At 35.0% G+C, this 22,656-nt stretch overlaps 1 protein-coding gene across 1 annotated transcript in view; it reads left to right on the top strand.

The window, feature by feature from the left end:
• LOC109454273 (uncharacterized) overlaps window positions 1-20,984 on the top strand; it is a 107,555-nt gene extending 86,571 nt beyond the window's left edge. The window contains exons 3-7 of the mRNA XM_074326007.1: window positions 14,692-14,813; window positions 17,057-17,089; window positions 17,925-17,963; window positions 19,854-20,358; window positions 20,862-20,984. Coding sequence (XP_074182108.1) covers window positions 14,735-14,813; window positions 17,057-17,089; window positions 17,925-17,963; window positions 19,854-20,317 — 615 coding nt within the window. The 5' untranslated portion in view covers window positions 14,692-14,734 and the 3' untranslated portion in view covers window positions 20,318-20,358; window positions 20,862-20,984. The remainder of the gene's footprint in view (window positions 1-14,691; window positions 14,814-17,056; window positions 17,090-17,924; window positions 17,964-19,853; window positions 20,359-20,861) is intronic.
• Window positions 20,985-22,656: the final 1,672 nt, after the last annotated feature.

Raw genomic sequence — 22,656 nt, 5'->3', positions numbered from 1 at the left:
TTCTTTTAGCAACAGCGCTCTTCCTAGTCAAACCTCCTTCATCTAAAAAGAAAACCTAATACTACTTCCTCCTCAAGTTCTGTATTAGCTCACTAACTTCTTGAACAAATATTCTTCAATTTTAGAATCCACTTTGTAAGTACTCTTCAACCAATAGCAGTCTGGTTTCCAGTGCCATCTATTGAAAGTAGCTTTCAAGGAGCCTCAAAATGAGTTTGTATTTGACACTATTATTCATTTTCTCCTTTTGGAAACTCTTTTCTGTTTTGGCTTGGTGATATTATTCTCTTCTAAATTAGTTCTTACTGTTAGTTTGTTTGTATTTAATCATTTTACTAGTTCTTTCTCTGCCAATGGTTGCATCTTCCAGAATTTTACAACCAAAAGGTCTGTCAACTAGGAAGTCTTATATATGAGTACAGAAGTCCAGAGAATATGTTTTTATCCATCCTTTACTTCAAGTTTAAGGGACTCAATCCAGTTAATATTGATTTCAGAAGATAATGGGTTTTGGAGACTGAATGTCCTATCCTTGAGTTCCATCCTTGATTTAAGTTTTTTGTCCCTAAGGCTCAGAATACAAGATTTAGAGGATAGAGAGCTCCCCACCCTCACCCCCGAATCTTCTTTCGCAGGCTCATACACAGCCCTCAGTGTTTTTTTAACTTCTTCACTGACCCCCACTTGTGTCATCCTATTTCTGGTCTCCCTGAGTGGGCATTTCCTGCCCTTTTAGTTTCTGCTGTTGAATGGAGAGAGAAAAGGGCCTTGGGTCCTACATGTGGAGGTGGGTAGAGACTATGAAGAGAAAAACAACTCAAAGTGAGGTATTACCTTAGGTCACATTTTTTAGAAGCCAAGCCTGAAAGGGAAATGTTTTCAAAATATTTGTGGAGGAGTTTTCCTGGGAGTGGAGTGGATGAGCAAAGCAGGGTAGGACAGGAGATAAGCAACAAGGTAGTCTTATTGGGAGAGTAGCTTACTCTGACCCACAGAGAAAGCTCTGGAGCATCAAGTGCTCCCCTGAGTTAGTCCTGCCCCAGGCCAAGAGATCAGCCTTTTGTACCCTCCTGTCAGAGAGTTGCTGCTCAGGGCAGTTATCTGGAGAAGGAGGCAGCTGTGAGTGTTAGCAGCCAATACTCACAAATGGATGGTGGGGCACCGGTCATAGGGGGGTCAAGGAAGAGCACCCACAACATTCACACTGCCTATTACCGTCAGCTGGAGGATCTGAGAGTAAACATGTCATACTTTTTCACCACAAAGATTAATCCTTGCCACGATGCTGGGCCTAGATACATATCTGTCTTTGTCTCAGTATTGAGTCACATTACAAAGACCCCATTCAAGTATGGAAAACAAAAAGTAGCAACAGTACAGAGGAGAAACTTGGCAGATACCACCTTAACCCAGTGATTAAGTTAATGTCATGAATACAAGACGTGGCGCTAACTAGTGCAGGCAGAAGGGCATTTCACCTCCGTGGAACTCTCAAAAAATCCACGACTATAGTTTAATCATAAGAAAGCATCAGATAAACGCAAATTGGGGAACATTCTAAGTACAAAAATACCTGACTCATACTCTACTGAAGTATCCAGATCATGAAAGATAGGGAAAGACAGAGGAACTCTCACAGATTAAAGACTAAGAGGTGAAAACTTAATGCAACATATAATCTTGCATTGGATCGTGGAATACAAAAGGAACATCGGTGGAAAAACTAGGGAAATCTGAATGAAGTGTGTAGTTTAGTTAAGAGCATTATGCCAATGTTAATTTCTTAGGTTTTTATCATCATACTATGGTTATTTAAGAGAGAAGAGAAGCTAGGTAAGGGTACACAGGCACACTCTGCACTGTCTTTATAACTCAGGGGTGTCCAAACTGCGGCCTGTGGGCCAACTGAGGCCCACAATCCATTTTTTATTGGCCCACAGCAAATTCCAAAAATATATTTAGTTTACTTAAATAAACCAGGTGAGGCAATACATACTTCACCTCGAGTGAGTGGCCTGGCTGTTTGTGTATTTTACCACATATGGCCCTTGGTGAAAAACGTTGAAAAAAGTTTGGACACCCTGGTACTATTCTGAAATTTAAAATTATTCCAAAATTAAAAGTTTTTGTTTTAAATCCCTATTCTATTTCCTTAGACTCAGAAGTATGGCATTAGGACAGTGATGAAGAAAAATCTTGTGTACATGCATGAAATAATATTCCTTATGGACAATGACAAATAAATAACATAAAAGAATAAATTCTTTATAGCTTCTATATTACATATTCAGTGAAGTGAATTATCAAAATTAAGGAGACTGATAAAAGAAAATTCTATAACATGTATAACTCTTTCATAAAAAGTATTAGAAGCTGCTTCCAAACTTTATATTCCAATTCAGTTACGCTCCCTATCAAAGAAAAATAATGTTTATAGAGAAAAAAGAAAGTGAGTTTTAAGTTAAATTTAATACCTAGTTGAGTCTATAATTCTATCATTTTTCTTCCTTTTCCCTTTAGAAAATTAATTCTATGACCAAGTCAGTTTAATTTTTTTTATTTTCTATAATTAAAAATTGTTTTTTACTCTTTTTTTCTTGTGTGTTTCCTATTCTACGGTATAATGATCAACAGGGATTACTATTTTCATACATTAAATTTTATTTTTTATATTGTCAAAATGCCATAGAATTATTACAAAAATGTATAATGCTTCCTGGCATTTATTAATTACTGATCATATTTACTTGCATTTTAATAAACAATTTGTAACCTAATTGACCTCATGGAAAGGAGGAGCATTATTCCTGTTATGCTGGTAAAAGTTTGATCAGTGCTTCTTGAATGGCAGTAAGTGTGAATAAACAAGATTTACAGTGGGCAGAAACTTCTGAAAACAACGGATTTATGTAGATTAACACTTATATTACATATAATTATTTATAACCAGAATTAAAGAATGAAAGACTTGGGATTGCAAGGAATTTTTAGGGACCTCCTTTCCTGTCTTAATTATTCTCTTTAGCAATCCTTTGTCTAATATAGCATGTATTTTACTAATGTATCCTTTTTATTATATATGTCACCTACTCCATGAAAGAAAGGACTTTTGTTTGATCTGTTCACTATATATTGACAACTCTAGCATATGCAATTAACAACTCTAGCATATGCAATTAACAACTCTAGCATATGCAATTAATTTCAATAAATATTTTTAGAAATTAATAAATGAGTAAAGAAATGAATTAATGCTATCTACACCTGGTGTTCATACACAATTTAGATTTCCCATACATATTTCAATTAAACCTACATTTGAACATTTCTAGTGATTAAAAAATTATATATGTACAGAAATATTTTGTTAATCCTATGCAGAAGTGCAATAAAATTCTAATAAAATAGATAAGCATAAATTGAAACATTTTTCCTTATTGTGTAGTTTCTTGCCTCCAATTTATTTCAAATATATGTATTTCAAATATAGTTATATGTTCTAAATGTATATAGTTTTTGAATATATATTTCCACATATGTATATAAATATTCCAAATATATATGTTCTAAATATATGTATTACATATATATCGTATATCATTTATAGCAAAGTATTAGGTTGGAGCTGTTCTAACAAGCCAGTTTATAATTGCACTTCAAATATACTTGTGAATGCTTTACAGTGCTTTTAAGATACGACTTAAGGAGAGAAATGAGCTAACAGAAGAGCATAATTAAGGAGACTATGGACATATGATTAAATCGCTTGTAGAAATACAGAGAAGGTAAAAATCTCAGTTACTTTTTTCTTTTACAGCTGAAGAGCAGCTGGGTGTATGTCATGGATATACACAATCTTTTGAGACAAACTAACAAGAGTGACAGTCAAGACTCAAGTCAAACCAAATTTAGACCCCATCCTGGCAAACAGAACTCTAAGCCAGAATCTAATCTTCACATTTATTGTTCTGGGGATCCTTGTACAGAATAAACAGATAATGACTGCAAAGTTACACTGAAAAGCTGTGGTACCCCTAGGTGTGGGCTGAGGTGTGCACACCTTCTTTGGTGACCATGGGATTTTTAATTCACCTCCACTATCTAAGGCATAAGTATCAGGCAACATGAACTCATCAGTTCTTTAACTCTTTCATCTTAAAATATCTTCTGTGTCTTTTGTTTTACATTCTTCTAACCCAGACTCATACTTTACATCCAATTTTAACTATAATATAAAATTTACTTAGAATGGTCTAGAATTTAGGCCACTTTCTCCATGACATATATAAAGGCACGCCATCTTAGAAGAAATTTTTATGTATACTCCACCTGATTTTTTTCATTCAGTCATTCATCTTTCACTTATTCATTCATTCAACTAACATGTATTGAATGCCCACAATATGCGAGGCACTGAGAATATAGTGATGGCCAGATGCAACCACTTTACTTACATAGTTGATAATTTTAGCGATGTTCTTTATTCTTCACTGAGCAACCTGGACTTTTCTTTATGTTCCCTACTGCTCCCCCTTTCTTTTCTAAGGCAACATAAATCCCACCCCATCTGAGAGTTTGAGGTCGGTTTTCAACTCTTGATTGAATTATTGCCTTCTCTGTTTTTCTCCCCTAGATAATGGATAGAGAGATGTGTTCAGAAGCAGGTATTATTGCACCTTTTTAAATTATTTTTATAACTCATCTCTGCCAAAATATTACCCTCTCAAATGTTTTTCTTAAAATCCATGTGTCATTAAAACTCAACATCATCTATACTTGAGCTCTGTGTTCGACTGATTGTTTTAATTATTTTTGAGTTCTAGGGTACCAGGAGTAACTGGATTGCAAAGCATATGGTTTCTGCTGCCCAGAAGGAGATCCTTGAGAACTAGTAGGGAATGCCCAAAGATTTTGTAGAGTATGACCTCTAAGGTATTTGAGGACATTTTCAGCCCACACACACATCAATTTCATCGCTGAGTTGCCTGTAAATAATTCTGAAAGTTTAACAAACTGTACACGTTTTTGTTTTGTCTTGTTATGTAATTGGTATTATTTTAATCTTTCATCTTATATTGATCTAATTTTTTAATGCTTGCTTTGGGAACTATATGGAAGAAGCCCAAGGGACTGACATTTATTAATTTGCTTAAGTTAAAGCATGTAATAGACTTAGAAGATCCATGAAAGTCATTCCTTATAATGTCAACTTCTGTATAAGTTTTTCCCACTTGTGTAATTTGAAACATTAAGAAATATTTAATGAACACCTACCTTTTGCATAGGCATGCTCTGTAATATGGCATAAAGGTGTATGGATCATGATAGTAACTTGTATGAACTCAGAGAACAAAGAGATCTCTGGTATAAACAATAGCTGACTAGCCTGGCAAATGTTCTAATTTGTTTGCAGTGGGAAAGAATGAATTCTATAAAGATGAATTTCACGTAAACGACAATTAGTATATTTCTTTTATGTGTTTTCAAAGAAAACGTCTTTGAATTCTAAAATAATTATCTTTGGTTAATAGGGCATTAATAGGTACGTACCAGATAAGAAAACCAAAAGAAAAAAATAAAATAAAATTGTGTTTACTACAAGTTAGTGGCCAAACTTTGCTCAAGACTTGTATTCAGTGCACTTCTCTGCAGAGCTACAATGCTGATTTTGCTTTACTGAGTCAATTAGGAAAGAGATCATTGCATTCATATAAAACTTAAGTAAAAGTGAGTGTATACCAGAGGTGATGAGGTGAGGCTAATCTTGCTTCTACTCCCTATTTGGCCCTAAACATAGCGGACCTTAGACGTCTTGAATATTGAAGGGTAGGTTGATGATAATGCTAGTGAAAAGTTTAAATTAGTTCAGTTATCAACTGAAATTTTATAAAATATATTTTATTTATTTTGAATGCTACAAATAGTACATAAATTCATTCTCAGGGTAAAAATATTTTTTAAATTACTGATAGAGTAAAAATCCCACCTGACTTACCCAGAGGTTACTACTGGAATCTCTTTGATTTATCATCCAAACAGACCATCTTTTTGTGTGCATTCCTATATATAAATAGTTCTAAATATATAGTGTTGTTTTGTATACTTACTTAAGCATATGGTATATATCATAGTGTCTATCTTTTGTTTTGCAACTTCCGTTTCTCACTTAACAATATGTCTTGAAGATAATCCCATGTCAGTTTATACAGAACTGTCTTATTTTTTTACATTGCTATTTAGGATTTCATTCTATGGAGATATTATAATTAATTCCACCATTCCTTAGCTGGGGACCATTTACATTGCTGTAAATTTTTTGCTATCATAAATAATTTTAGTGAATATTCTTGTATATAACTGTTTTATTATGATTTAGATATAGTAAGGCCAACAGATCAGGAGATGACTGCCATTGAAAGATAGTTCATTATACTCACAGTTTCCAAGAGAAGGAGGTACACTTTGCCATGGGTGCCACATGGGGAAGAATGGGGAAGGCTCAAGAAGCAGAGGGGAAACCATGGGCTTAAACTTATATTGTGGTTTAAGCAGGAAGGGATGGGTATTGCAAGGTAAGAAGGTTTAGGAAAGGCTAGTTTGGATAATTTCAGTGGGCTCTCCCTAATTTGTACCTGGTCCTGGGTTGATTAGAGAAATGTGACAGCCTGATGAAAGAGTTGATGGAAAACAACCAGCATCATTAAAACACACATTTCCTATAAGATGAATGTCAATATCAGAAAAGAAAAAAGTACATTAAATATTTCAGTTTTAAGATTGTTTTTAAGGGGATTTAATGACACTGTTTTCTTAGTCTCCTCTTTGACACTTAGACACTCCAAATTGAGATATGGTAAGCAAACACAAATTATAAAAACCAAGAAAAGCAGAAATGGTGCTGGTTAGCAAGAAAGAGGTGGAGGTATGACCTTCGGAGCCATTTTGAGACAAAATGAATTTTGAACGAGTTGTTAATAGTCACTACTGCAAATATAAATTTAAATTCATTACCAGTAGGAAAACAACGGAGTTTAAGCCACTAAATGATCAAGAAAGAGATCAGAATGCCCTCTGGGAAAGAGTGGTCTGAGGAATATGTGAGACCATAAGACAAAAATAAGGAAAAGCACATTAGCAGAATGAAAGACAATACAAACAAGCTTTAATATTATCGAAGCTTAGGCTAACTACTCACACCTTCCAAATCTTTTCATCAGTGGACCTTCTCAGCCTACAATAGAGGCTCCTACCTGAGGTTCTCCATATTTGTTCTCTTTAATGCTGCCCTTAGCAACATATGTTTTTTCTACAGCTTTCAATTCCACTGTAAACCACTGCTCACTTTGCTGATGGACAGCACCAGGACACTCTGAATATAGTCCCCTTGATTTATTACTGCTTCTGTCCCAAAAATACCATTTAAGAAGTAGGTGGAAGTCAAAAAATTCTTCCCCTTTATCCTCTTTCCTAATGCACACATATATTGAAACTAAAAGTTTGGACTAACGAGAGCGTATTATAATGTAGAATAGGAAATAGTAAAACTGTACTAAAAGTAATTTTGAGCAGGTCTTAACGAGAAAGCACCTAGGAATCCCTTCAGGATTCTATCAAGTGACCTTGCCAAAATTAGACAACCTTTTCATAAAGCAAAGTTAAGCTATTAGAATGCTATTTTTTTTTTTTTTTGGTACAGATTTCTCAGCCTCAAATTCAATGACGTTTGACCTGACCATAACAACATCAGCAAATTGATATTGCATTTATTTTATTTTATTTTTTATCAAACTCACAAAATAGAAAGAAGTTAATGAAAATTCAAAAGTAGAAAGCAAATGCAATGGAGTGTCCCCTTACTTGTATATTCAGGGTTCCAAGAACAGTGACAAAATATTGCTAGTCCCTTTGAGAAATTTATAAGCAAATAAAAACATAAAATACAAATAAAAATATGAGGCAGATTATAATAAATGTTGGGCAAAATCTCATATGCAGTATAATATAGTAATTAAAACCATGGACTCTGTCTGGGTCAAATAGTACTCATGTCAAATCTCAGCTCCAAAATTTACAAGACAAATACAATCCATGTCTCAATTTATTTACTTATAATATTAGAATGATAATATTATAGGTTGCCAGGACTCAATTAAATAATACAATGGCTGAAAGAGCTTACACAATGCTTTGGGCATTGAACCCAGGTTTAGTAAGCCTTAAATATCATTAGATATTGATTTTTGGTTTCAAGGGCAAATGGACACTGAAACCAATGTCATGACTATTATCAATTCTAAAGAGCAGGGTGTTAAAAGTAAAATTACACCCAGAAAGAAGGCCTGCAATTAAGAAACAAAGTGAAGTTCAATTATCAGGTGAAAGCAGGTAAATGTCAATGATGGGTACAGGTGGAGTTAAGAGTTGAAATGATTAATTATCAGATGACAGAAAGGAAGGTGCTAAGTGTTGACTGGAACAGACTTGAGGTCTTGGTTAAAAGCCAGATCTTATCTGGCAGGAGCAAATGAGGAAGCAGGAAGTTGAGGCAAATTGTGAGGCTGTCCTCACATTCTGTGAGACTATAGCTTGCTGGCAAGGGTCTTCATTTTCATTAGTATTTTTTAAATATAAAAACATTATAAAAAGTTTAAACAATACAGAAGGATAAAGAAAAAGGTGGTCTTACTCATCATCTTCACCACAATTTCATTTCCAGAAAAAAAATCACCGGTAAAATTTTGTTTATATTTTTAGATATTTGCTGAACACAGCCTGCTTGTTCTATCTATACATATAGATATAGATATTTGTCTATATCTATATCTATATACATAGAGATATAAAACAGATTGTATATAATACATATGTAAATATGTAGCTATATAAATACACATATTATAGATTAAATAGCTACATATAATATATAACATAATATATTACATATATTTTTTATATGTAAAAATAGATATGTGGATATATAAAATAGCTATATTATAGATTATATATAAATAGTTATATGGAAAATTGAATATAAGATAGATATATATTATATATAAGATAAATATATATTATGTGTATTATATATAATAGGTATATAAAATATAGATTATATATAAAATTGCTATTTATATCATACATATTTAGAGAGAGTTCTTTTCTTTCATATAGAAATGGGCTCATACTAAACTGTTGTTTGGATATCTTTTCATATGCATTTCATATGCATCCCACACATATATACCCACTGAATTCTATTTAATGATTGAATTGTAACCCATTGTATTGGTGGTCCATAATTATTTAACCAGTTACATCACCATTTATATTGTTTGCAGTATTTTGCTGTCACAAACAGTGCTGCAATAATTTTTGTTTACTTATTTATTTACCTACATATGCAGCAACACTTACAGGATAAATTCTAAGAATGAGGTTTCTGGATAAAACACCAGGTGCACTTTGATAGATCATACAACTTATCTCCTCAAATATATATAAATTTGAATTCCCCAAAGTTATAAAGAGAATGATTGTTTCCTATATCATTACTAACATAGTTTAAATAATTTATGTAATGTACACAAACATATCATCTAAATTACTAACTTATAAGTAAATATATTTTGTTAAAGTATAACATGCCTATGGAAAAACGTGCACATTATACATATGTAAATTGACAAATATTTACAAAGAAACACAACCATGTCATTAAAATCAGCTCAATAAATAGTATATTAATAATATATTACAATACCCCAAAAGGAATCCTTGTGTCCTTTCCTAGACAATAACCTCTTACTGTTCCTACACACACGTCTTTGCATAATGATTAGTTTAACTATTTTAAAGTTTATATAAAATATAATAAAATAGTACGTACTCTTCTGAGTTAGGTTTCTCTCACTGAACATTTTGTATAAGGATGGTAGCAGAATGCTCACTTTTGTTGCTGTATAATATTCCCTCTTATGTCTGTACTTTAATTTATCATTTTGTCTTTTGATAGACATATGGCTATTTATAGTTTGGACTGCTTCAAATAAGTCAGCTAATTATTGTACATATCATACTCATATATTGATTCCGGTAATGTTTGTTCGGCACCTGTTTTCTAGGTTCATGTGAGACATTAAATGTTTTCACTTGGATCTTATACGAGGCACCCTAACCCTTAATCTCATCACATACATTCCTCCAAACCTGCCTTATTCTTTGATTACCCATTTTGGTGAATCCTAAGTCTACTCATTACATTAAAAAAAAAAAAAAAGAAACTAATTTTAGAAAACTCTACTTATTTTACTTTTAAGTCTATCATATTTATTCTACTTCTAAAATAAATCTTTTAGTATTTCTTTTTCTTTATCCTAATCAGCACTGCCCTAACTCTAGTGCTCACTATGCATTTCTTGGGGAATTGCAGGAGACCGCTCCTCTGACCACAGTTACCAGTGTCATCTTTCTAACACAGTCATCTAATGATCTTACTTTTTCGTGTGATATTCATTAATTGTCCCCCTTCTGTAAAGTATAATTTATACTACCTCCTTTGCATGGCACACAAGACTTTTGTCATATGGTTTTATCATTTGGTCTCTACTTGTATGTCCAGTCTTTTCTCCTTCCACTTTAATTGTTTTATCTCTTATGACACTATAATTCAGAAGTAGCAAACTACAGTAGTCCCCCCTTATCTGTGGTTTCACTTTCTACAGTTTTAGCTACCTGAAACAGTCTAAAAAAATATTAAATGGAAAATTATAGAAATAAACAACTCTTAAGTTTTAAGTTACACAGTGTTCTGAATAGTGTGATGAAATCTCATGCCATCCTGCTCCTTCCTGCTGGGATGTGAATCGTCCCTTTGTCCAGCATATTCATGCTGATTATACTTCCCACCCACTTAGTAGCCACATTAGTTATCAGATCAATTGTCATGTATCACAGTGCTTCTGTTCAAGTAACCCTTATTTTACTTACTAACAGCCCCAGAGTGCGGGAGTAGTGATGCTGGCAATTTGGATATGCCAAAGAGAAGCCTCAAGTGTATATAAGTATAGGAAAAAAACAGTCTAAATGGGGCTCGATAATATCTGCAGTTTCAAGCATCCATTGGGGGCCTTGGAATGTATCCTCCTTGGATTGGGGGGGTGGCTACTGTACATTCAATCTTCCAAATATGGTATGTTCTCTCACACTTCTCTGTTTTTGTATACATTTCCTCTTCCTGGAATGTGCTCAGCATCCAGGCTGCCATCTGACATTTAACTACGATTTCATGACTTGCATTGAAATGCTATGTTCTCTGTGAAATCTTCCCTGATTTTCACAGGCAGACTTTGGTGCTCCATTTACTGCGTCTCACTTTTATTTGTATGTGCTGGCCTAAAGAAATATTTGCATTATGATCATCTCTGTATATATGTTTCCAAGTGAGGTTGTAATCTTTCTGTGGGCAGAAATTTCATTTTTGCAATACAACATCTAGCATAGGCCTGGAAATGAGAAGGACTCAATTTCTTATGCTATGAAAGAATGAAAGAGAAAGATGTGTAAAACTGATTCTGATATTGGAGGCACACAGAGTGTGAGTTGGTAAAGAAAGAGTACATTTTGAGGGAAAGATGACAAATCTAGTTCTGGACACTTGGATTTTAAGGCACTTGAGAAGGTCAGTTATAAAAATTGAAAATTTAACTGATGTCTCTGGTTTTATAAACTAGGGCATAAAAAGATCCCCAGTGGTAAAGCAAAATGTAATTCTTGAGCACTCACCATCTGTTTGATAGCAAAACTCCCAGCTTCTATTTCTTTAAGCACCTGTTCTCACTCCTATACCTTTAGGAATCACAATGATAAGGGTCATTGCTCTCCTTTTAGTCTCTTTGTACTAAAACTGGGACACAGAGGTATGTTCTTGAGGCTAGAGAATGCTGTCACCACAGATTTTCGAGATTGATTGTTCTAGGAGACATTAGCACAGCACCTGAATGGCAAGCTGGGTGACTGGTTTGGCAGCTGCCCCTGCTGAAGACTGGAAGTATGCTGCAAAGGTCAGACATTCTTTGAGGGGAAAATATCCCAATCCTATAGTTTTCCCTCATTCAAGAGAACTTCATACCAAAAATAATATGGACTCTCAAGTTTGCAACTCATTAAACACCTTTATACTGAAGAAGTACTGGGTTCAGAGAAATAAACATTGTTGAAATCCATTCTCATGTTGCGGCCCTGTATTGCAAGATGGCTGTTAAACTTTAAGGAGTTGTGTCTTTATTTCAGGCAGCAAGAAGAGGAAAGGCAAGTCATATTCTGGAAGTAGCCTTCCTAAAAGTACCACTCAAAGAAAATTCAACTAACTTCAGATTTTCTGGAATTATGCCATATGGTCACACCCTGCAGCAATGAGTCTGAAAATAAATATTGTTTCGCTGGACACATTACCACCCTGATCATTATTGGGGCTATGCAAACTAACTGGTAAAAATGGATAGTAAGTGAGCAATTAGCAGTATCTTCCATACCTCTTAACTAATAAATTTATTTAAAAATGAAGATTTAATGAAGCAGACAAAATTTTAAAAAATATATAAAAAGAATCAGGAGATTTATTTTCACAGACATCAAAAGAAAAAAGACTTTAAGAGGGAAGAAATTTATAGAAATATAAAAGTAGTGGGTATTCCTATTAATAGAAATCGAAAATATGGAAGAGAATAAGAACAACTTTGCATGTAGAACAAGAACTACAATGGCATTGACGTCGAACGTGTGTTTAAGGCTCTTGGTGGATATCCAGGCAGTGCCATTTGTAAAAGACACACAGACTTAAAGTTCAGGCAAGAAATCAGGCCTTAGATTTAGATATAGTATCATCATATAAGCAATTGCTAAAGCCATGCGTAGGATGGGATTGCCTCAGGATAAATAGACAAGTGAGTAAATATTAAGATTGAGAGAGTAAGTTAGAGAATAAGATGAAACTTGGGAGAATATCTCACTTTTCAAAATTTGTAACAATATTTTTATTTGAGTATGTATTATTTTATATCCTCCATTATACCACCAGTGATGGAAGCCAATATGCACCCATTAAATATTTGTTGAATTAGTTAATGACTGAATGGAGAAAGAAGAGCCATCGAATAAGACTAAGAAGAGAGTAATGAGTAGAAGAATAACCTATTGACAGAAGTTTTGTAAAAATCATACAAAGGAAGGATATCAGAAAGTATTTGGCAGTCAACAGTGTCAAAGGAATCAAGAGATAAAATACATATTTGGCCATGAAGGTATTGGAAACCTTGACAGTGAAGAAAGTGCGGGTGCAAGTCAAATTTCACTGAGTTGTAAATATAAATTTATATGTGTATGTAAATGTAAATGTGAATGTAAATGTGAAACAGGTTAACATATCTAAAGCTTAAACTATACATACAAATGCCAAATAAGAAAATATTTTAAAAACTAAATTTATATAAACAGTAAATGAGTTAATATGCATTCAGCACTTAGAACAATGCCTGATGTAAAGTACTCTAAGTGGCCTTATAAAAGAGACCCCAGAGAGCTTCTTCGTCCCTTCTACCATGTGAGGGCACAGAGAGAAGATGACCACCTATGACCAAATCTGCCAGTGCTTTGATCTTGGACTTCTCAACCTCCTCAACTGTGAGACATAAATTTTTATTGTTAAGCCACCCAGTCTATCATATTTCGTTATAGCAGTTTTAATGGACTAAGACAGATGGCAATCTAAAGGAGCATCAGTATAGCCTCACGTGGAACTCCTCACCTCAGACAATAGCTAAGGAGGCCTAGTGGATAGTCCTCGGCTAAAATTGGAACAGAAAAACAATCTGTCCATCTTGAGTTTAGTGGAGTCAGCAGATAATCAACAAAATTTAAAATTACCTAAAATAATTTAAATAATTACAAGGAATTACTTCACATTATTTTATATTATCTTCAAAATATCCTCCTTTTTCAATCAATAGCTCTTTGGTACCTTCCAGAACTATACACACAAGATTGCTCTTTATTCTACATAATTAAGTAAAACTAGCACACTTAGTCATACTCTTCTCTTTCTAAGATGAAACCCTTAATTCACTCAGTTATTCCTTGTACTATATTGTTTTCTCACTATTCTGATCATTTTAGTTTAAAGATTCCATAGTCCATACAAACCATGAATTCAAGCATAGTCTGAAGATGGTTTTAATCTCTTACTGTCAACTGCTTTCATTTTTCAAGCCATGTCAAGATAACTTATACTAATCTTTCTTGACCCTTTGTTGTTCTTTCATCCTGTGATTATATTTCTGTTATTTTAACCTTTCATTTCATGATGATTCTGTTGGCTCATTCCGTAGGAAGGGGATGTGAAATAATTGACATTTGGACAGCTTGAACAATGTTAGGTAGGGTAGTAAAACAAAGAACCCCAGTTCTGAACTAAATATGACAAAATGGAAGACAATTATTAATACCTATAATTATAACTAGTAGTTGAGGAGGAACAATTATTTTAAAGGGTGTGACCAATTTATGGCTCTCCATTGAAGAGTTTAACGAGCCCTTCAACCCAACAGGCTGGCTGAGGCCCAAACCGGAGATCAGATATGGGTAAAAGGTGTCTAACCCATGGGCTTAAATGGTGATATTGTTCTCTTTGGTCTTATAAAGGAGTGTTTCTGAGGTTCCTGCAGCACCGAGAGAGAGAGACACCATGGCTTCTACCAAGATGTTGCTGCTCTTGCTCTCAATGGCCTTGCTGGCCCTGAGCTCAGCTCGGGACGTCAATGATGGTAAGAGGGGGAAAGGAGGGATTGTACAAGGGATGGCAGGGTTAAAATTCAATATCTCTCTGATAACTTGGGCCTCAGCCCATCATCTTCGCGGTGTGACTTTTGCTGGTTTTAGATATATGGACTGTCAGTTATTTATTCTGTGTGAAACGCATTCTTCTAAATTGAGTGAAAATTCTATAATTCATTTAGATACCTCATTTTCTTAATATCAAACACTAAAACATTCAGAAATATTAAGAATTTTGATTAAATTTTTGTTTCTTTCATCAAAATATTCACATAAGGCAGGCACTATTAATTTTTTTCTCTCTATTACATTACTTATTCCTTTTAAATACTTATAAGTCTGGTCATGTAACCATTTGGCAGGCATGTATTTACAGTATTTATAGTAAATCTGGTGATTCCTAGGAATAGATAATTTCAAGCAGTAATAAAGGAATTTATATACAACAGAAGAGTAAGGCTAATGCTTTATCAACTTGTAGCTCTTTTAAATAGAGAAGATATATGGCATATCTTAATGATACCAAATGTCCAGATACAAAGTCAAACTCCAGATACTCTTTAAAATAACTGCAAACTTTCAGATACCAGACTTCTTGTAAAACAATTAGAAGTTGGAATAAAATTTTATTTTCTTCTTAAATACGTATTTTGTCACTATTTAGAAGTAGCCTAAGTGAACAAAGTGGCAATATTAAACAAATACATGAAATTCTAATAGATTATTTGAGTTTTAACTTGTTGCCATCTGCTGAGACAAAGTCGCTATTCATGGAGAAGGTAATTCTAAAATGGTAATTTCAGATTTCTCTGAAAGGTGTGTAAGTATTAACAAGCATCTATAAAATGGTATTTTATGATAAAGTTCTTTGCACCTCAAAGTCTAACACTTTGTGATAGTTTTGGTATGAGATGGGAATAACAGTAAAACTCCAAGGAAAGATTTTTTTTTTTAAAGTGTATACTGGGAATTTAGTCTATGCCTGGTCTTGTACATATATTATGTCATTGATTATTTGCTACAACAATTTGAAGTAGATATTATTATCCATATTTTATGTTTGAACCATAACTTCAGAGTTTAAATATTTCTGAGCTTACACAATTAGCAAATGATAAAGCTGGTTTTTAGACTCAGCCCTGTCAGATTTCAAATCCCATGATCTTTCTACCTCATTCTGTGACCTCTTTTAGCTTTTGCCTCATCTAAAATGACTTGAAATTGTCTTAAGTATGTTGAACAATTTCAAGTTAATATCTCTATTCAACACAGAAATTCCTTTATTCCACATCTCTGCTTTGTTCCCAAATGGATTTCCCCCTTGACAGCCATCCCTAACTCACTCAACTTCTCAAGAGCAGCCTTACTTACAGTCTAATAAAGTGCAGTGCTATGTTTCTCTGAGTATTTCATAGAACATTTATTTATCAAAATGTGAGTAACTTTCAAGTAAAACTATAGCTTAAAATATTGTTAAACATAGGATGCCCCAGAACACCAACAAAACAATCTGTCATGAGGCAAAGATAACCTTACCCTTACTTTGGTAAGAAAAGTGCTGTTTTACCTGTAGAGTGCCTCTGAGGGAAAAACACAAGGTCGGAATCTTTAAAGATAAGGTTTAGGGGTCTAGTTTAAGGAGAGCTTTATTAGGAATAGGTAAGATTCATGATTTAAGAGTTTAGGAGGGAAAGGTTCTGAGTCTTGGAGAGAAAACAATTGATGCCACTGAAAAGGTGAACAGATTAATATTTGTTTAAACAGGTTTGGGGCAAATTCCTGAAGTAACAAATAATTACTTGAAACATTTATTTTCACGGGCAAGAATTTCCCAGAATAGTAAAGTCACATTAGTGTAGACAGTAAGTAGTATTGTTGTAAATGCTTTCAGTTCTCAAATTTCCTCTGTTGCAAGATGTCACATAATCTTTATTTGCTGGAATCATTGTGGCTTTCCATTTTATTATATATAATATGGAACTAGTAAAATATTTGACACCCTTTTTATCTCTGCTTCAGAATCAGTGTTTAGGTCTAGGGTTCTACTTTGGGAAATATTGCTCCATTGTATCCAAATCTTTTATTATTATTATTATTATTATTATTATTATTAGTTCTCTTAAGCATTTTATAAGTTCTTGTGTCTAAATTTACTTGTTTTTCTACAAATGTACAGATGAGGTCTTATTAAATTATATTTTAAATTTATCTTTTTTTTTTTTTTTAATTCTAGGTACTGAGGTTGAAGACCTACGTGAAGAGCTAGGTAAATCCTTTTTCAAGGATGTGTTCCTTTCTTTTTTCTTCAGAACCTAGCATACTTTTTACTTTGTTCAGTGTTTGTCTCTTGAAAACTTGCAAAATTGAGCCTCGAGAAAGGCAAAAAGGGACAACAAACCCCTAAGTTTTAGGGGTCCTCAGTCATATTGTTAGATATGGGTCATTTCCTTCATTTCCACACTGAAATATTCTGTGTCAGATATGTAAATAGTGTCCGAACATCAGCAGATCATGGCACCCTATTGATTTGTAAATGCTGTTCTCTAAATCACAGACTAATAATTGAACAACACAAATCGCTTTTGTTTGTAAGGGCATTATCTCCATTGACATTTAACTAATTTGAATGCAATCATAAAGATACTCTTTAATTTAACTAAAGTACTTCTATTATTCAACCAGCAAGTTTACAATTGCACCTTATTTATATACTGCACTAATGCTTCATTCTTTGGTTATCAAAGCCTTGATATCTGTTTAAATGGTAAGATGCCTCAGAGTAGATGAAATTTAAAGCCATTATTAGCTTTACACACTCCAAATGAAAAATTTGAAGTCAGTTTTAACGACAAGGGAGAGAGTGTGTGTAGGAGGGAGGATGTTAGAAAAGACCATAGTACATGAGAGAGCTAATGAATTATAAGTTATGTCACCAAAGAAATAGCAAATTGAATAAATGAGTCAACTAAAACTTTTGCTGCTTAAAGAAAACCTTTACATGTTTAATGATTTTCCCCAGTTCGTGACTTGTCAATGATCCTTCCTCTCAGGTTATGATGTCATTGAACACGTTATAGTTTTTTGTTGTTCTTTCTTTGCAGAAGTCCCTCAAGACGAAGAGGAAGAATCCCAACTCTTAGGTGAGTTATTTTGAATTCAATTAACTTATTTAGAATTTTTCTAAATGGATTCTAGGAACCTCTGGTCACCGTTTCTACAATTTTTACTGTAATTTAGAAACTCATGCTTAACCTTTAAGATTTTCTTTCTCAACCATTCCATATAGTTTAATATTATTAGTTCCATATTGCAGAAGGAGCACAAAAGACCAAAAAAAAAGAAGAAAAAAAGAAATGATTTGCTTTAGATTTAAGGGTTCTCTTCGGTCTAGAAAATGTGGTCACTGCTTTCCTTCTGATTTTTTTTCTTGCCTAGGTTACCTGGCCTTGGCTGTTTTTCTAGGGGTATGCCTATGAGGATTCCTGGTGGGGAAATGCTTTGACTATCCATATGCTCTACCCCAATATTATTTCAATAAAATTTAATACTGAACAATAACCATGGCAGGGTCCTATTCTTGGTAGCAAGTATACAAAGATAAATGTCCTTTAGGAACTCAGGCTCTAATGGAAGGTTTAGCTTGGCCATAATGATGATGACTATCAGAAAAGTGGCAAAAGAAGGTATGATGGAAGCTCAGAGCAGGGGGGCAAAGGGAAGGCCTCCCACAGGAGATGCCATGTGACCTGGACCTTGGAGAGTGGAGGCATCGGGGGAAGCAGAGTGAAATGCACAGCTACATCTGTGCATATAACATATTATTTCAATGGTGTAGGAACACAGAATAATTCAGTAACGTTAAAGTGATTATAGGAAGATAAAGCTGGAGATGTGGGTTAGTTACAGATTGTAAAGGATGTTGTACAGGGGAAGCTGAATTTGTAATTTATTCTACGGGCAACAAAGAGATTTTTGAATAGAAGGGTGACACAGCCATTTCTCTGTTAACCTGGCAACAATGAGGAGCAAGCAGCTTGAGGTCACATGCTGTGTCTTTTAAGCTTGAGCTCTTAGTTTCTGACGTAAGGCACAATACAGCATGTGTATAAACAATATGTGTTGAATCCATAAGAGAATGTTTGTAAAAGTGATGGCCATGAGATCATGAAGAAATGATTGAAAGTTAATGCAATAGATGGGACTCAAGTACAGGTCCCAGAAATTTGCAAAAGGAAACAACATAAGGTGAAAGTATATTTACTTATACTTTCTGTTTGTCTACAGACTTAACAGTTTGTAGAAGGTGCTAGAAGAAAACGGAAAGAAGGTGTTATATGATTTATCTGCCATTGGGAAGGCCAACGTGGTTGATAATTTCCCCCTGTTCAATAGATTTCTGCCAAGATATCATGTATACGAGGATCTATACCAGGAGTGTCCAAACTGCAGCCTGTGGGCCAACTGAGGCCCGAGATCCATTTTTTATTGGCCCGCAGCAAATTCCAAAAATACATTTAGTTTGCTTAAATAAACCAGGTGAGGCAATACGTACTTCACCTCGAGTGAGTGGCCCGGCTGTTTGTATATTTTACCGCATATGGCCCTTGGTGAAAAACGTTGAAAAAAGTTTGGACACCCCTGATCTATAGGTAGATACAGTGACTCCATCTTGTGGTTTCTCTCAGACATCATGAGAGAGCTGATGGTTTAGATGATTTCATATATATCACGGCAAATTCAGGATAGATGGCAATATAGAATAGTGGCAGAAACATCAGAAAAAGGGAGAGTAAATGGTGATGGGACAAACAAGAGCTGCTAAGCTAAGCATACACACTCTGAAGAGGCCAGGATTTCTCTGCCCCTCCTTTTCTAGGCACCGGTCACTATCTAGTACCATTCCAACCAGTAATACATTACTTCTAATTAAACTGAGTCTACAGTAGGTTCCATACTTGCCTCATTTAAGTTTATGGCTAACCTCTTTTTTCCTTGTTTCTTTCTGAATCTGTGTTCTCTTGATTAAGCAGATACTGAATCACCTGAAGAACACTCAGAGGGATTGCGAGATAAATCTCAAGGAGAAGAACATGGAGGTCAGCATGGCAATAAGGGCAAAGATGGGGAAAAAGACCACGGTCAGCCTCGCGAACGTCACAGCCAGAAGGACCAGGAAAGCTCATATAGAAGAGCAAGAAGAGATGTCCTAAGTGTCCAAGATGGTCAAGATGGCCAAAGTGGCAAAGATGGTCAAGATGGCCAAAGTGGCAAAGATGGTCAAGATGGCCAAAGTGGCCAAGATGGTCAAGATGGCCAAAGTGGCCAAGATGGTCAAGATGGCCAAAGTGGCCAAGATGGTCAAGATGGCCAAAGAGGCCGTGATGCTCAAGGTGGCCCGCGTAGCCGAGGTCGCAGAGGTGAACCGCGTGGCCAAGGTGTCCATAGAAGCCAGCGTGGAAGAGATGGCCGGGATGGTCAGAGAGGTGACCAATGACAAGGAAAACCAACTAAAGATGGCTTCCAGTGATTCCCTAGGTATTAACTGCATTTTTATTCATATATCTAGGGAATTTTTCTTAAAATTTTTAACTCTTCTTTTTCTTTCTGTTCATTTCTCTTGTTTTTAATGTTGACTTTTGTTTTCAGTCTTGACACTCTTAAACTCTTTATTCAGATTTGTCCTTGCCACGATTCTCCTTGCCTCAACCTTGCACATAGAAAAGCTCTTCCATTTTGAGAAGAGCACGTGTTATTTCCACCTTTGGTTTTTGGGATTTTAATTTTTACTCCCTTATTCTTATATTAGCCTATAACCTCCCCAGTTTCTACGTTCCCTCCCCTCCCCTTCCTCTCTCTTCCCTTTACATTCCCCTCTGCTGGTCTCTTCTTCCCCCTCCACCTCCCACTCTTCCTTCTTCACCTCTATCTCTTAATGTAATGCGATGTCTTATAATGAGACTACTTAATAATAGAGATATGAGGCATAGATCATGCTCAGGCCAAGCTACTTCTCTCTAAACTCTTTCTCTTTGTTTCAGAATTGATAGAAATCAACTGGGGACCATCAACTTTTCAGTGGTGTGAACTTCTTGGCCTTTCCTTTCCCCAACTTTAAATCATCAATAAAGTCATCAGCATTAAACATTGGCTCTTGTTTTCCTTTTAGGGTTATGGTTCTCAGTCAAGGGACAAGAGGGACAGGCTGGGAGGTACAAAGCTCTGATTGGACTCCAAATGTTCTGTATTATGCAGCTTTATAGGTAGATCAGCTTTTCATAATTTTGTGAGGACTTAACTACCAGTATCTCGGAATATGATCTTATTTGGAAATAGGGTTGTTGCAGATGTAATTAGTTAAGATGAGCTCACATGAGAGTAGGGTGGGCCCCTAATCCAGTATGACCGGTGTCCTTGTAAAAAGGGTAAATTTGGACATACACGTGCACAGGGAGAACACCGTGTGAAGATGAAGACAGAGATTGGGGTGCTGTAACAAAAGCTAAAGAGAACCAAAGATTGCCAGCAAACCACCAGAAGCTAGGAGAGAGGCTTGGAACAGATCTTCCTTATAGCCCTCAGACTGAACCAGCACCTTGATCTTGTGATAAAATAAATTTCCATTGTTTAAGCCACTTGGTTTATAGTACTTTGTAACAGCAACCTTAGCAAACTAATACAGTGAGAAAATTTACTTACCAGATTTTTTAAATGAACAAGCACACATAGACTAATTACAACACACTTACTCCATCTACCTCCAAAGCTTCTGAGTGGAGATCAACAGAGAGAGGTGTGAAGTATCTTAGTTGGTTGGCTCAGGACAGTCAGGCTAGGAGTTGTGCCTAACCTGGAAGCTCTTTGTTTCTCTGAGTGCCAAAATTTGATTATGGAGAGTCACCCATCGAATGCTGGCAGCCCAAGAAGATTGACTATGAAACTAGGTGAGGATAAAAATGAAGGCTCTAAGGGACATTACTATCAAGGCCACAAGTAGTTTGCGTTTAGTATTCGTATTAATGAAAGATCACAATGTTTCTGTTAAAGTAACAGACACAGAAATTAAACATGTTTAAGATCCTTTACTCCCACATTCACTGCCAGATTCAGTTCTGGAATCAGATCGAGAACTGGCCTTTTCCTTGGAAGCAAAATTAGTCTCTGGTTGTTCTGGACTTTCGATCCAATAGTTTCTGACGTAATGTGATTATTCTGCAGATGGACTTGGTATGTTTCACAAGGCAAAATGTATAAAAATATATAAGCCTGTGAGTAGAGGCAGTTGAAACTGACTTGGGTAAGGAATCAAGAAAAAATTACATCTCTCTCTTTACCTTGCAAGCAGGCTGGAAGCCCCCAGTTGTGATCTTTCCCAATTTTCCATTATTTATCAAAAGCATAGGGGAAAAAAGTAAAACCCAAAAATCTCATAATAGCACTAAACATCAGAGATAAATGCCAATAATTTACTAGATAATGGGTTGCTCCCATTTCAATCGTAATACTGGGCAGCCAAGTCTCATATCCAAATCAATACATTTTTGCATAACACAAGCCTACTGAATAGTCAAAGATGTTCATAAATGAACCACTTACTGTCATGCTTTATTTTCAGAAAGAGATCCCAAACTTGGCTTTCCTGGTTAAAAACTACTGCCTAGCAACATTATCTTCATTTCAGGACTCAAGTCCCCATTTCTTCTTTCCTAATATCATACAAAAGAGCTGTCTCCCAGCCCACCAGAGGTAACTTTCAGTTTGCACACATTAAAATAAATCTCTTGATAGAGGTAGCTCTTATACTAAGACAAAATTTTATGTTAACCAATTTATGTC

Source organism: Rhinolophus sinicus, linkage group LG02 (genome assembly GCF_036562045.2).
Source record: "Rhinolophus sinicus isolate RSC01 linkage group LG02, ASM3656204v1, whole genome shotgun sequence".
Classification (NCBI taxonomy): Eukaryota; Metazoa; Chordata; class Mammalia; order Chiroptera; family Rhinolophidae; genus Rhinolophus; species Rhinolophus sinicus.
Note: the sequence above shows the minus strand (reverse complement) of the source record. Positions and strands in the feature narration are given on the sequence as shown.